Here is a 15,626-nt window from a genome sequence, read left to right as displayed (position 1 = left end):
TTACACTACACACAACATAACTCTCCCTAACTTCTATCTTCAATCAAAATCCATTACTTATAATAAACATTTGTATTTACATTAGCCCCACACTAAAGACAGCAGGCCTCTCCCTAACTTCTAACTTTTATCAAAATCTGTTACTCATAAGAAACAATTATACTTTCATTAGCCCCACACTACAAACAACATGCCTCTCCCTAACTTGAATCAAAATCCATTACTCACAAGAAATAATTGTACTTACATTAGCCCCACACTAAGCATGCCTCTCCCTAACTTCAATCAAATATCATGTGCTCTATCCAAACTAAGTACTCGTGTCTCAACGTCCACCTTTGGAAATATTATAATATTATTACTTACCAAAAAAAATAATAAATATCAATTTATGATGACCTGGTGGGTAGCAGTCCAACCATAAGTGGTATACATTCTTTGTTATAGTGATATATATGATCGTTTTATGGGGCAAGTGGGTTAATTGCGTTGTTGCGTAAATTTAGTCATGAACTATATATCTTTAGATTCGTAGATAATATTTGAATATATAAATTTAAAATATAATTATTACCCATATCATATTTAACTTCATTGATAAGATAATGAGTTAGATAAAATATAACAAGACAAGACACGTGATGTTTATGAGCTATAAATGAGGAATTTTTGAGTCTCGATCTCACGAACTTTCTTAGCGAAAAATAAAGAAAATAAAAATAAACAAGGGAAGATCGCTCCCCACCCAAACATTAGGTACTCATCCTTCTCACCTCCCAAACATTAGGGACTCATCCTTCTCACGGTGGACCTTCGCCAGCCTTTGCTTCCCTTCCCAAGCGGACATCCCGCGGATCCTCGATGCACCTTCCTTCTTTGAAATCCTGTATATATAGATAGCTATACGTAATTGAGCAGAGTAGTGTGGTCTCAACTCAGAGGACTCTCGTCCATCAAACTCGGAGAGAGAGATGGAACTGTACATTTTGCTCATCTGCATCTCAATTTCCTGGTTCTTCTTCTTCTTCTTCAACCCATTGCACCGCCGCTCCTCCGCCAAGAAGCTGCCGCCGGGTCCAGCTGGACTTCCCCTGATAGGCTCCCTCCACAGCCTGGGCCCCCGCCCAAACCAATCCCTCGCCGAACTCTCCAAAATCTACGGGCCCATCATGACCCTCAAACTCGGCTCCGTCACCACCGTCGTCGCGTCCTCCGCCGACGCCGCCAAAGCCATCCTCCAAACGCACGACCACAGCTTCTCCGGCCGCCCAGTCCCGGCCTCCGTTGCCACCCAGCCCAACCCCGACGCCACCATAGCCTGGGTCCCCCCCGACAACTCCTGGCGCACCCGCCGCCGCATCTGCGCCACCCGGATGTTGAACGCCCAGAAGCTCGACCAGCTCCAGCACCTCCGCCAACGGAAGGCCCAGGAACTCGTCTCCCACATAAAGCGCCACGCCGTTTCGGAGGCTCCAGTGGACATCGGGCGGGCGGCTTTTGCAACGACTCTGAACTTGATGTCCAACACCATTTTCTCGATCGACATGGTCGGCCCGGACTTCGATTCGGCACAGGAGTTCAAGGACCTTGTCTGGACCATCATGGAGAACGCCGGGAAGCCTAACTTGTCTGATTATTTTCCGGTGCTCCGGCGGCTTGACTTGCAGGGACTGAAACGGCGTATAAGACCTGCGTATAGGAGGCTTCATGAAATATTTGACGAAATTATTGAGAAGCGCTTGAGAGAGAGAGATTTTGATCCGGTGAACGGTAAAAAAGGAGACTTCTTGGACGCTCTTCTGGATCAATGTGAAGAAGATGGCTCGAATTTTAACTCCATCACAATCAAGCCCGTGATACTGGTAATTCTTTAGAACTAATATTATAAGTGATGGACAAAAAATATTTAGTACATCATTATTGTTCTAAGCTTTAATTTTTCTTGCTTGATGGCACATTCTTTAACATCCTATATGTCTCCCATCATGCTTCGTATTTTGTACATGTCAATGCATTCGTACCACATAGTTTGTCCTATGCAACAAAATCAGTCCATATATGTTCTCATAAAATATTATTTCTAATTTTACCAAATCTTAGTATCACATAATACGGTCTAGAACCATTTTTTATTTTATTTTAACATCCTCATCAATTTAGATGATTGGTCTAATATATGTAATTAGGTACTTTTTCTATATGATTATATCTTCTAATTTTATCATAAAATCATCTACATTTATATTTATTAAGGGTAAAATAAATGATTGTACCTTTAAACTCGAGCTAATTTAATTATTGTAATAATATTAGTTTTTTTTCTATATTAATATTAATTATTATAGTAGATAATTGTTTAGCATCAAAGTTTTAGCTCATTTTAACAATCCCAATTTTTTCTCTCATTAGAATAACTGCCTAGTGCCAAGAATCCCACAAAATATATTACCAATTTGACCCACCTCCTAAAAGTTATTTATTTGACATTTTTTAATTACAATGAGCAAAAGTATAATAAATTATTTGATATTTCATTTTTGTTAATTTTTTATTGAAAAGTATGTAAAGAGGCTTAATCAGCTATATTAAATCTTCTTCATGGCGATTTCAAGCAATTGATTAAATTGTAGGACTTGTTTATTGCTGGAACCGATACATCTGCGATAACAACGGAATGGGCAATGGCGGAGCTTCTTCGAAACCCAAATATTCTGGAAAGAGCAAGAAACGAGATCATCAGAACCATCGGAGCCGACCGGCAAATGCAAGAATCTGACATAGACCGTCTTCCATATCTCCGGGCTGTCGTGAAAGAGACGATGAGGCTCCACCCACCCAGCCCCCTTCTCTTGCCCCACAAAGCAAGAAGCGATGTTGAATTGCTGGGCTTCATCGTGTCGAAGAACACTCGGGTAGTGGTGAACGCGTGGGCCATTGGAAGAGATCCCAAGCACTGGGAGGACCCTTCCTCGTTTTCGCCGCAAAGGTTCTTAAACTCTAGTTTGGACTATAAAGGCCGGGACTTTGAGTATATTCCTTTTGGAGCTGGCCGGAGGATATGCCCTGGCATGCCGCTGGCCATTCGGATGGTCCATTTGATGTTGGCTTCGATTCTTCAGTCCTTCAACTGGAAGCTACCTCCGGGAACTATGCCGGAGAAGATGGATATGGAGGAGCGGTTTGGAGTTACATTGAAGAAAGCTGTTCCCCTCCTTGCCATTCCTGTGATGGAAACAAAACTTTGATTATTATATGTATAGAAAATTCTAATTTGAGTGTGTTTGATTGCATTATCTAAAATTTAATTCATTCTAGGTAATGATTGCCTAAAAAATAAAAATCACCTCATTCCCTTAGAAAATGAATTGTATGGAAAGAATTTTTAAATGCTTGTACTATACATATTTTTTCATAGAAAAATTAAGAGTGTTTGATTGTTTCTATAAAAAAATATGTATAATAATTACATATTTTTTATAGTAAATGTGTAGAATCAAACACACTGTTAAATAAATGTTCAAAAATGCTCTCTTTAATCATTATGCCGATGAGTTTTTTTTTACAGTTTTAGTATATAATTATTTATTATTATTAGATAGTAGAATATATTTAAAATACAAATGAAAAATAAAATTAAAATTAACACCAATTAAAATTTCACAAAGAGTATACGAGGCTACAACTTTAATAGTTCTCAACATCTATTAACAACAATAAAAATTTAATGCCCCCAGGGCTCAGCACAAGTGGCTCTGGTGCTCTCGCGGAGGTACCGCAAGTGTGGATGCTCTCAGGTTCGAAATCAAGGGAGATCGGGTCCTGATTTATCCCCCTCCCGTGGTGTGGGGCTGCCAGGGTAGGGGCGCCTGTTCTAAGCGTTACCATAACAATAAAAATTTAATGAATTGAGCATTGCCACGTCTTGTATCCATCATATTTTAACTATTTTAAAATTTATCTAAATAAAGTACCAATGAGGTTGGGGTAAGGTCTGAGCCTTTAAGCCATAATTAAATAAGTATATTGTGTTAAATGCAGATGTCCCAACTAGGGATGGCAATTGCAACCAAAACCGTGGGGAACCGAACCGAAACCGAACCAGTCAACGCGGTTAAAAATCGTTTGACTGGGTAATGGTTTGGTTCGGGAAAAAACCGAATACTGTTTCAATGGGTATGGTTTGGTTATGGTTTTCACTAAAATCAAATCAAAACCTGAACCGAAACCGAACCGAATGGTGGGTAACCGAACTGAACCGAATATATATATATAATATATATTATATACAACCCCGCCCACCTGAGGCTAGCCGATCCCAGCTCAATTGTCTTGCTTGCAAACCCTTCTCCCCTTCTCTTCTCCTTCCTCTCTCAACCTCACTCTCACCCTCGCTGCCTCTCGCTCGTTCGCCCGCCCTCGCCCTTGCTCTCTGCATGTCTCTTGCTCTCGCTCGCCCTTGCTGGATCTCTCTTGCTCTTGCTAGGGCTCGGCCCCTGCTCTCGCTTGCCCTCAATCTCTCTAACCTTTTCTGCCTTATTTCTCTTGCTCCTCCGCGCGAGCTCGCCAATCGCCCTCGCTCTCTGCATCTCTCTTGCTCTCACTCGCCCTCGCTAGATCTCTCTTGCTCTCGCTAGGGCTCGACCCCTCTTGCTCTCACTCGCCCTCGATCTCTCTCACCCTCGCTGCCTCTCGCTCTCTACCTCATCTCTCTTCATATTAATTTATTTTTTATATTTATAATTTTGTTAGATAGAGTTGGCTCATTCATTTCAGATGGATATGCATCAATTTACGAAAAATATATTAATATTGTTGATGAAGATATTAACTTTCGTAACTAATTTTTTTTAGCTTAAATTACAATTTAATTATGCACATATTAATTTATTGATCTTAACAATTGTAGGTTTGGAAATGTTATTTTTTTTATCCAATAAGTTTTGTAACTTTATGCAAGAATAAGGTAACTTTATTAGAATTTATCTTTGTTTGTTGTGAAATTATCAAAAAAATTTATGAATGCTATTTGTCTTTGTTTGTTGATATGGATTAAACTAAAAAAACCATGGTTAAATCGAAACCGAACCGAAACCGAATGGTTTGGTTATGGTTTTAAATTTTTAAAACCAAATGGGTAATGGTTTGGTTTTGGTTTTAGTAATTTAAGTTTGGTTTGGTTATGGTTTTGGCAAAAACCGAAACCAAATCGAACCATTGCCAACCCTAGTCCCAACTAATGAATTTAGGTGAGTTTGAACAAATAAGTACTTTAGGAGCTCTACGATTTTTGAATAGATTAAAATTATATTTACCTCCAATGTCACAACATAATTTTTAGAGAGATGTGTCATCATCAAATCCTATTATCAAAATGAAATAAATATAATTAGGTAGTCATCTTATGAGTAATCTCTAATTCACAATGTTAGTGAAAGGTTACTAACCAATACATGGGGCCTCCTTGAAAATCCATTCAAAAATATTATAGTAATCTCCATATATATATATATATTGACAATATTAGAAAGTTATTGTTTTAACTTTTCAATGGTTTTCTTTAAGTGATGGTTTTCTTTAAGTGATGATAGTGCTCATCATAGGCTATCGTGTCATTTGTCTTAAAAACAGTAAGATAGACTAGAAAATAACTTATTGAAAAATTATTAAGAACCACCACTCAACCAACTTCATATTGAATGATAGTCTACACACACACACACAAAAAGACAATTATATTTGAAGAGATTAAGTAAAAAATTATTTGGATAAGTTTAAAAAAAAATAAAAAAGTAATAAGTTTTAGAAAAACTTCTTACTTTAATAGCGTCAATAATGATTTATACGATATCAGATACAATATCCTTTATCTCTTATTTATAGTTTTACCTCCCAATAAAGCATAATTATAATCATTATCTCCGATCTTTCTAACCATGAAAAGGGAATTCTTAAGTATTTCCAAATAATCTATTAATCAAGACCACCAATGTGTAAATAAAATTCTTTTGCTATCATTACAAGAAATAAGATTTTTAGTGGAGGTCAAGGCTGTCACTAAAAGCATAAAAACTCATCACTAAAAGTTTTAGTGGCCGCCGAATTGGTTGCCACAAGATGTCACTAAAAAGTCTGTCACAAATAGTATTAGTAGCGATTATTGGCTGACTGTCACTAAAAATACTCTTTAGTGGCGGCCGGATGTGACGGTCACAAAAACTTTTTTAGTGACAACCACAGTCCTCCGCCACTAATGTCTTTTTTTGTGATGGTCATGACCGTTACAAATAATGATAAGATTTTAGTGATAGTGTTGGTCGTCACAAAATGAACGTTTTTTAGTGACCACATTATATTGGTTGTCACAAAAAGTGTTTGACAAATACTTTTAGTGAGAGTCATGGCTGCCACAAAAGAAGACATTTTTAGTGACCACTCTTTAGTGACCATTTTTTGTTGGCCGTCACAAAAAGTGATTTTTATAAAATTTTCCCACAACCACTGCTTATTTTTCTATATTTTAAACCCTATTAATTTAATACATTGCATCCAAAATAAATATCATTCTAATCATCAAGAAACTTCACAAAACAACTCTAGTCAATTAATAATTGACTAGCACTTTACATTTACATTGTCATAAAAAAAAGATATCTAGCAATTTACATTCACATTGTCATTAAAAAAAGACATCTAGCACTTTACATAAAAAAAAAACATCAAACAATTAAGTCTAGTCAATTATTATTTATAATCATTCCTGCCCTAACATCTTCCATAAAAACCTCAAAAATTGATTGCCTTTCTTTGACTTGGTCCAATTCTGTCGACAACGCTTCATTTTTCTCTTTCAAAAGTTGCATTTCATTTTTCAAACCATTATTATGTCATCGCATTTGTTCTAGTTCTATAACAAGCTCATGACGAGATGGAATCTTTCCAAGGATAGAAGAAGGAGTTGGTTCGAATCCATACCCACGAACACGTCCATGTCTTTCTCTTCCCATTACTTTAGAAAAAATTTCATTTTCATCAATAGCTTGAGAAGCAGGGGCGGATCCAGGAATTTAGGTTAGGGGGGGCTGAAATTTAAAAAAATAATGTAATAAAATTTTTATGTAATCAAAAAGTCAGTACAATATTAAACTTGTGCTCGACAAGGTTTTAAAACAAAAAAATTCATTAACCTTTTTAAAATTGATTTTGCTCACTATGAATTGAAATATTTTTACTAGTGTGATCATCTCTCTTTCTGAAAAAAGATAATAATATTTTTTCTTTCTTATTGTTTCATTCTAAATTCTAAGGATACACAAACAAAAAATAACACAATTTAATAATCCAATAATTAAAATATTTAATTCAAAATTTGAGGCAAATGAAAGTCTAATACAACAACTATATTTCTAGAGTTTAAACAAGAGAAGAAAAAAGTATGGTTGATTCAAATATTCAATAACAGATTCACAATAACAAATTTTAGGCTTCCAATAACAAATTTCAGATTTCCAACCAAGCCAATTTCTAAGTTCCTAACTAAATGCAGTAGTCAAATAGGTAAGAAGACACAAAATTAGCAGAAAATTACTTACTTAAAACTTGAAAAAGGCAGCGATTTCAACAACAAATCAAGCATAAACAAGAAAAAAAATGGGCGAAAAATAAAAAAACTATCTACATTTAGCTATCAATCGAGAGAATCAAACAACTGAAAGAATAGAAAACATACCTGGGCAGTTGGGCTCGAATGAAGCAAATCTAGAAGCTTAGGGGGGTAAAACGAAGACCTGAATCAGAGGCAGGGCAACGAGCAAGAGGGCGAAACCGACTGGCCGAGCGAGCATGGGGGCGAGGGCGAGCGAAAGCAAGAGAGAGGTAATAATCAGGCAGAGAGCGAGGGCGAGAAGCAGTGAGGGCAAGTGAGGGCGAGAGGCAGTGAGGGCGAGCGAGAGCGAGAGAAAGGCAGTGAGAGTTGAAGGGCGAGCGAGAGCGAGAGAAAGGCAGTGAGAGTTGAAGGGCGAGCGAGAGCAAAAGAGGCAGAGAGCGAGGGCGAGCGACAGCAAGAGAGGCGGAGATTGAGGGTGAGCGAGAGCAAGAGAAAGGCAGCGAGAGCCGAAGGGTGAGCGAGAGCAAAAGAGGCAAAGAGCGAGGGCGAGAGGCAGTGAAGGCGAGCGACAGCAAGAGAGGCGGAGAGCGAGGGCGAGCGAGAGCAAGAGAGAGGCAGAGAGTGAGGGCAAGCACGAGCGGACGAACAAGAGAAGAGGAGGCAGAGAGCGAGAGGCAGCGAGGGTGAGCCGTGAGCGAGAGTGAGGTTGAGAGAGGAATGAGAAGAGAGGTCGAGCAAGGCCGTGGCTTGCATTCAAGTGGGTGGGCTGGGCTGATTTTGGGCTGGGCTAATACTAAATAATTAAAAAATTTACTCTACAAATTTTATTTTGGTTGTGGGCTGCCCTGGGCTTCAGCCCAAGGTAGCTCACACATAGATCCGCCCCTGTTGAGAAGATTCTTCCTCAGCTCTTTGGATTACTAAAGATTGAATTTTGTCCTGAAATTTGATAATAAATAAAATAGATATGTTATAACATGATACTAAAATATATATCACAATAACAACATAAACTGTTTAAAATAAAATTTACTACTATTTCTTTTGATGTGGAATCAACCATTGATCCGTCTTTTTTCTTGTGTGTCACCTTGAACATTTCCCGTGCAGACGGTTTGTGTCCTAATATTTCAGCCTGTATTAAATAGACAAGTTAATCAACAAAAAAAAAAAAAAATTGTTAATGAGAAAGATGTATAAATGACTTAAATTATACTTGTTCAGCTCTAACTCAAGCAAAACTTCTAGTGCCTGTAGTTTTAGTCATTGCTTGCTTCGACCGATTAGATTTATTTCGAGCATAAGAAACCTATATGTAAGACCAAATACAATAATCATATTTTAAATAATTAAAATGACTTGTGCATAAAAAAATGTAAAGGGTATAGAATACCTGAAACTCATGTGAGCTCAACCAAGTGACAAATTATCTCCATTGTCCTTGGTCGACTGTTGTTGGAGTAAACTTAATTCGATCATCATCATTGTCATATGCATCATAATAGTCAACCTTCAACTTATATCTATGGTTTGCAAAAGCTCTTCCCATCTTTCTAAAGATCCAATTTTTTCTTATTTCATTTTTTTCAAATTCAAATTTCTCCTACACAAGTTAAAAGAATGATTTAATACAATATCATATAAGTATAATATAGAATAATTATTAATCTTACCAGTACATAAGAATACATTTTATTCTTATTGTCCTGTGGAACATCTTCCCAACGCTTGCAAGAAATTGGTGCATCTTCACATACTTTAACAATCTTGCCAATATGACTTGCAAACACATTAGCATTTGATCCAATGGCTTGACCATAACTATTGAATTCCAATGGCAATTTTTGACCAGGAGCCAAAGATGTCAGTATTTTATTCTTTATTTTCCCTCAACCTTTTTTTCTTGCATTAGATGATGATGATCCTATATAATAAATATATGATAAATAAAAACTAATAATTATTTTATCATTTTACAGATGAGAAAACCAAACTATTAAAACATAGCTAATTATTTCTTACCAGTGCAACTTTGTCTTGTAAATGGATCAAAATTAGGTGGTGTGACGAGAGTTTGTTCGTTGGTTTCAGTTATACCCTCCATTGGCTACAACATTATAAGAATTTGTTATTTTGAGTAAGGTGTTGCTTTCACTAATAGTCTTAGATTGTCCTCAATAGACTTTGGCAGAAATTCGCCTGGCCACATATGAAGCATTATAATTAATTAATTAAGCATTATTCCTTATCCTCTCCACTCCCACAGTCCCACCAATACCAATACAGATTCATTTATCTTTTCCCCCATTTTTCATAAAGCCACTCATTCTCCCTTTTCAAGTGTATGAGGTTTTTTGCTTTCAAAAATAGACCAAAGAAAGGTCATATTTATAAATAGTTGTCCCTTAGCTTCTTAAGATGTCTTAATAGAAGGCAGCATTGTTGTACTAATTGTGCAAACAAATATTCTATTAGATGCCATGAAGCTTAATTGAAAAAGAAACTGATTGAATATGGGAGCATGCGAGGGCAACAGTTTGAAGGAAAAGACATGTTTCTTTACAAGAAATGCCATCGATGGTAATCACATGCATTTGTACCTTATAAAGAACAAATTCACTCAATATCATAGATTTTTTCTACAGAAAATACCATTAAATGCAAGTTCTAACCAAAGCTGGTAACTGTTGACATGCCTCAAATCCAAGAAAAAGATCTCTGTAACAAAACATCGGGTCTTGCACCAGAAAATTCCAATAATAAGATGACTGATAGCTTCAAACTCAAAAGAGAAAGCATTCATATTAAACATCATCTCTAACTTGAGGTTCAGAATCATGACAATTTATTTAGATCCCTTTACACATTAACTTTCATTTTTTGAACAAGATCCATAGAACATAGCCAAATTATACACAAGATCTTCCCTGTTCTCAGATGCTCCCTCAAATTTGCTTCAGGAAGATAGAAGCCTAGAACCAACAAAAAGAGGCACATGATTCATTCCCACATCATTCCAACACAGTGACACCACTTTCCAATGAATGATAAAGGTAGTCAGGCCAATTAGAAAGGACTTTTCAAATCTATGGTTATAAAAAGAATGAAAACTATGGCACCAAATTTTTACCAATCATGTCAACAAAATCGCTTCTCGTTGGTCAAATTAAACTAAATAAATTCTAATTCATAAATCATTTTCATATAACAATCCAATACCAATAATGTTAACAAATAACTATTAGGTAAAATAATGCTGGACAAATAAAAAACAAAATTTGTTCAACTAACACACTGTAACAAAATACAAAATCTATTTTCTACTGTAACAAAATCAGAGATAGACCTACTGGAGCTGGAGGCCGCAATGGAGACGGCAACGGTGTTGAGGTAGCGGATGCGACGACGGCGTTGAGGTAGCGGATGTGGTGGAAGCACTGACAGCGTTAAGGTAACAAGGAGGTTGTGACGGAGACGAAGCTGGAGCCAGAGACAGAGAAGGAGATGGAGGCAAGATGTTCTAGAGAAGGAGACGGAGGCGATGGGGAATGAATGAGGCGAGAGAGAAGGAGACAGAGAGGGAGATGGAGATGGAGGGAAATAGAGGCCGGAGAGATGAGGGTAACAAAAAGATATTTTGTTTATTTTTAAAGTTTTATAAATAATTTTAAATTTTAAAAGTTATTTTTTAACTTTTGTTTATATTTTGAAAGAAAAAAAATAAAAAAAAAATATTTTTTTCTGTTTTTGTAAATTTTAGATATTTTTTAAACTTTTGTTTATATTTTAAAGAAAAGGAAAAATAAACAAAATATCTTTTTATTTTTTTTGTAAATTTTTTAGTAGAAAAAAATATACTTTTTAAGAATATTGAAAGAATAATGAAATAAAAACATACTTTGTTTTTAATTATTAATTATATTTTATATTTTAAGAATATAAAAATATACTTTTTCAGAATAAGTATATTATTAATAATTAATTATAAAAGTATATTAAAATAAAAATATACTTTTTAAGAATATCAAAGGAAGAATGTTATTAAAAATGAAAATATTTTTTATTAATTATATTTTATATTATTGTACTTTTTTGTATTAATAATTTACTTTTAGTGACTGTCAAACCTAGTCGTCACAAATAAATATATTAAAGTTATACCAAAAGCTTTTAGTGGCCGCTATGTTTGGTTGCCATAAATAATCCACTTTTAGTGGCTACCACATTATGCCGTCATAAATAGTCATTTTTTAGTGGCCACAAGCCCCGTCTCTCACAAATAAGCATAATGACTCAAACCCTTTCCGAAACTTTTAGTAGCGGCCACTTCTAGTGATCACAGATAATATGCTTTTAGTGGCGGCCACTTCTAGTGATCACAGATATTATACTTTTAGTGACCATCAATTTTGGCCATCACAAATAATGAATCTTTAGTGGCCGTTTTTGGTGGCTGTCACAAATAAGCTTGTTGAGTGGTGATGTGGGAATTTATTTACACATTTATTGGTCATAATTGAGTAGTGTTTTAAGTATTTTATATGTGTTTTATCTATAATTATCTAGTATTTTAAGTTTCTTTTATATATATATATATTTAATTTTTAGTATTTTTTTGTTATTTTACATAAATGTTACTTTGTGTTTGGGTTGAAAAAAATAATAAATAAAAATAAAAATAAAAAATAAAAAAAAGATATTATAAAGTTAATATTATAATATAAATAAAAAATATTATAAATAATTAATATTATTAAAGTTAATATAAATAATAGTATATTAAATACTATATTTTATATTATATATTATATTACTTATATGTATTATATATTATATATTATGTATTTAGATTATATATTATTTTATTAATTTAAGTGATGTGGGCGTGAATGTGCTAGGGCTGTGCATGTGAAGCCTTGCATACATATATATATATATATATATAATATTAATAAAGGAATTGAATGTGTGGACTTGGATTGGGACTTTGGCAGAGAGCTTGGGGAGGCGGCGGAAACAGAAGGAACAAAAGGCAAAGGGATATTGGAGAATTGGGGAGCAGCGAAAGTGAAGGCAAGGAAGATTGAAGCAGCGCGCAGCATCAGCAGCTCAGTGACGCAGGCGACGCGACGCAGATCCAACACCCAGATCTGGAATAGATCTAGGCTAGGGAATTCTTTCTTTTTCTTCTTTGTTTAATTAATTCTCCTATACTTCTAATGTCACTTTGGATTTTAATTAATTCTGTTATGAACTAATTTGTTGAATTAAGACCATGTATTAGCCGAAACTATGATGATGTATTTTTTATAATTTTATGTGATTGAATAAATTGGGTTATGTTGAGTTGTATGGTATTGAATTTAATGCTTGTAAATAATTAACCACTATTTACATGATTTGATGCCTAATCTTGAGATCGAAAGGAGATAGTTTGGGAATTGCATCGTAGGTACCATACACCATAAAGTAAAATCGACTAGAAATAGAATTCGATTTTTTTGTGCGGCTTTTAGCAATAAGCTAGGAATTTCACAATTTTTAATGTGTATTCATTTAATTAAATTTTCATAGAAATATAGGAAGTTATTAAATAAAAATAGACTCGTTATAGCCTAGAAATAGGATAACGAATGCATTAGGAGATTTCGCCGTCACATACTCAATTGACCAATTCATTCCCATAAAAATCTATTATTTGCATTGCATAGCTAGGTTCATACATGTGCCTTAGTTATTAAAATCCACTGATTTCTTGATTCAAGTTTCCTTCCAAATCAATTTTATTTTATTAATCTAATTAATTAATTTTTTTTATTAAATCTAATTTTTTTTATTATCTAAATAATAAAGAAAGTTTATAAATTTGGTATTTGAAATCTTTCCTCGTGGGAACGATATTCTTACTTACTATTATATTACGTGTTCGACCCGTACACTTGCGGTATATTTTAGAGTGATCAAGTTTTTGGCGCCATTGCCGGGAAAAGTAATCTTCAATATCAAATTAAAACTTTTTCTTTATTAATTTAGATTGTGTACATTTTTTTTGTGTGTCTTTGTCTTGTGTGATTGTTTTTTTATTTTTTTTTAATTTTGTTATTATTATTTTTTTTTATTTTTTTTATTTAATTTTTTTTTCAATTTTTGCCTATCTTATGTTGTCTTGTTTTACATTGTAGGCTGAGTTGTGCATGCCAAGAAAGCGTGAAGAAATTCAACCATTTGATCCCGAGATAGAAAGAACTTGCCGAGCAATAAAGAAAAGGACGAGATTAGCACGACAAGAAACAGTCATGGCAGAAAATCACAACCAGAACCAGAACCATGAGCAAAATCAGAGATTGTTACGTGATTATGCCATGCCAAACCCAGTTGGAGCTCAGCCAGCATATTGAGACTAGCTGTCAATGCTAATAACTTTGAGATCAAACCAGGATTCATTCAGATGGTTCAGCAGGGGCAATTTGGTGGAAATCCAACTGAATATCCTAATGCGCATCTAGCAAACTTTTTAGAGATATGCGATGCCATCAAAATGAATGGCGTCAGTGAGGATGCAATCAGATTGAGATTGTTTCCTTTTTCATTGAGAGATAAAGCTAAGGCATGGTTAAATTCCAAAGCTCCAAATTCATTTACCACATGGGCAGCCGTATCACAAGCATTCTTGAGTAAGTATTTTCCACCAGATAAGACTGCTAAACTCAGGAATGATATTACTAGTTTTGTTCAATTTGATGGTGAATCTTTGTATGAGGCATGGGAAAGGTTTAAGGAATTGCAAAGACGGTGTCCACACCATGGTCTGCCTGACTGGTTGATTGTGCAGACATTCTATAATGGTCTATCCCATTCAGTTAGAATCACTATAGATGTTGTCGCAGGGGGTGCGCTAATGGGTAAGTCTACAGAGGATGCATATGAGCTACTTGAAGAAATGGCTTCCAACAATTATCAATGGTCTACTGAAAGAGGTATGCCTAAGAAAGCCTCAGGTATGTATGAAGTTGATGGCATTAATATGTTAAACGCCAAGGTGGACAATCTTGGAAAAATGTTTGCTAAGTTGGGGAATGTCAATGCTGTTTATTCTAATTTCAATTCTGCCAGTAATTGTGATTGGTATGAGAATTCTCACTTGGGTTCTGATTCTATGCAGGTTGAGCAAGCTCAGTATATTTCGAATTATAACATGCAGAACCAACAAAATAACCCAAGGAGTGATGCAACAGCAACCAGAAAGCAAGCCATCTTGGGAGTTGGCAATTGAAAAGTTAGCAAATGCCACTGCGGATAGATTTGAAAAGCTGGAGGCAAAAGTAGACCAGATGGCCAGTTTCAACAGAAATTTGGAGGTTTAATTGGGGCAAATATCAAATGCCATAAATTCGAGAGATCAAGGTAAGTTGCCCAGCAAAACTGAGGTGAATCCAAGAGAGGAAGTCAAGGCAATGACATTGAGAAGTGGTAAGCAACTTGGTGAGGTAAGTAGCGAACATGTTACAGGTGATGTTGATAAAAAAAAGTAATGTTGAGATTAGTGATGAGAATGAGCAGAATGAGATACCATCCCTAACACCACCTGTTAAACCTTATGTTCCTCCTGTCCCTTTTCCTCAAAGGCTTAAACAGAATAAGGTTGACAAACAGTTTGAAAAATTTCTTGAAATTTTTAAGCAATTGAGCATTAACATTCCATTTGCAGATGCTTTAGCACAGATTCCTGCTTATGCAAAATTTTTGAAAGAAATTATGTCAAAAAAGAAGAAGCTAGAGGATTATAAGACCATTGCCTTGACTGAAGAATGCAGTGCTATGATTCAGAACAAATTGCCTCCAAAGCTCAAGGATCTAGGGAGCTTTTCTATTCCTTGCACTATTGGTGAAATTAATTTTGATAAAGTTTTATGTGACCTTGGTGCAAGTATTAATTTGATGCCATTTTCTATTTTCAGGAAGCTTGGACTAAAAGAACCAACACCTACCACTATTTCTCTTCAATTGACTGATAGAAGTATTA

At 35.3% G+C, this 15,626-nt stretch overlaps 1 protein-coding gene and 1 non-coding gene across 2 annotated transcripts; one reads left to right on the top strand and one right to left on the bottom strand.

Moving 5' to 3' along the window:
* The first annotated feature begins 802 nt into the window (after positions 1-802).
* Positions 803-3,297, top strand: LOC127813718 (geraniol 8-hydroxylase-like). The gene is made up of 2 exons (XM_052354839.1): positions 803-1,862; positions 2,631-3,297. Exons 1-2 carry the CDS (start codon positions 972-974, stop codon positions 3,243-3,245), a joined length of 1,506 nt encoding a protein of 501 aa, XP_052210799.1. The 5' UTR covers positions 803-971; the 3' UTR covers positions 3,246-3,297.
* Positions 3,298-14,306: 11,009 nt separating this feature from the next.
* LOC127813790 (small nucleolar RNA R71) lies at positions 14,307-14,413 on the bottom strand. Its single transcript, XR_008026196.1, has one exon. It is a non-coding gene; the product is annotated as a small nucleolar RNA R71 (small nucleolar RNA).
* Positions 14,414-15,626: the final 1,213 nt, after the last annotated feature.

This window comes from Diospyros lotus, chromosome 11 (genome assembly GCF_014633365.1).
Source record: "Diospyros lotus cultivar Yz01 chromosome 11, ASM1463336v1, whole genome shotgun sequence".
Taxonomy (NCBI): Eukaryota; Viridiplantae; Streptophyta; class Magnoliopsida; order Ericales; family Ebenaceae; genus Diospyros; species Diospyros lotus.
The sequence above is the reverse complement of the archived record's forward strand: the minus strand, read 5'-3'. Positions and strand labels throughout refer to the sequence as shown.

Bases quoted from the DNA above. Each gene is read 5' to 3' on its own strand.
- LOC127813718 (XM_052354839.1), top strand. From the start codon at position 972: ATGGAACTGTACATTTTGCTCATCTGCATCTCAATTTCCTGGTTCTTC. The intron at 1,863-2,630 runs GTAATTCTTTAG...ATTAAATTGTAG, and splicing joins CAATCAAGCCCGTGATACTG to GACTTGTTTATTGCTGGAAC.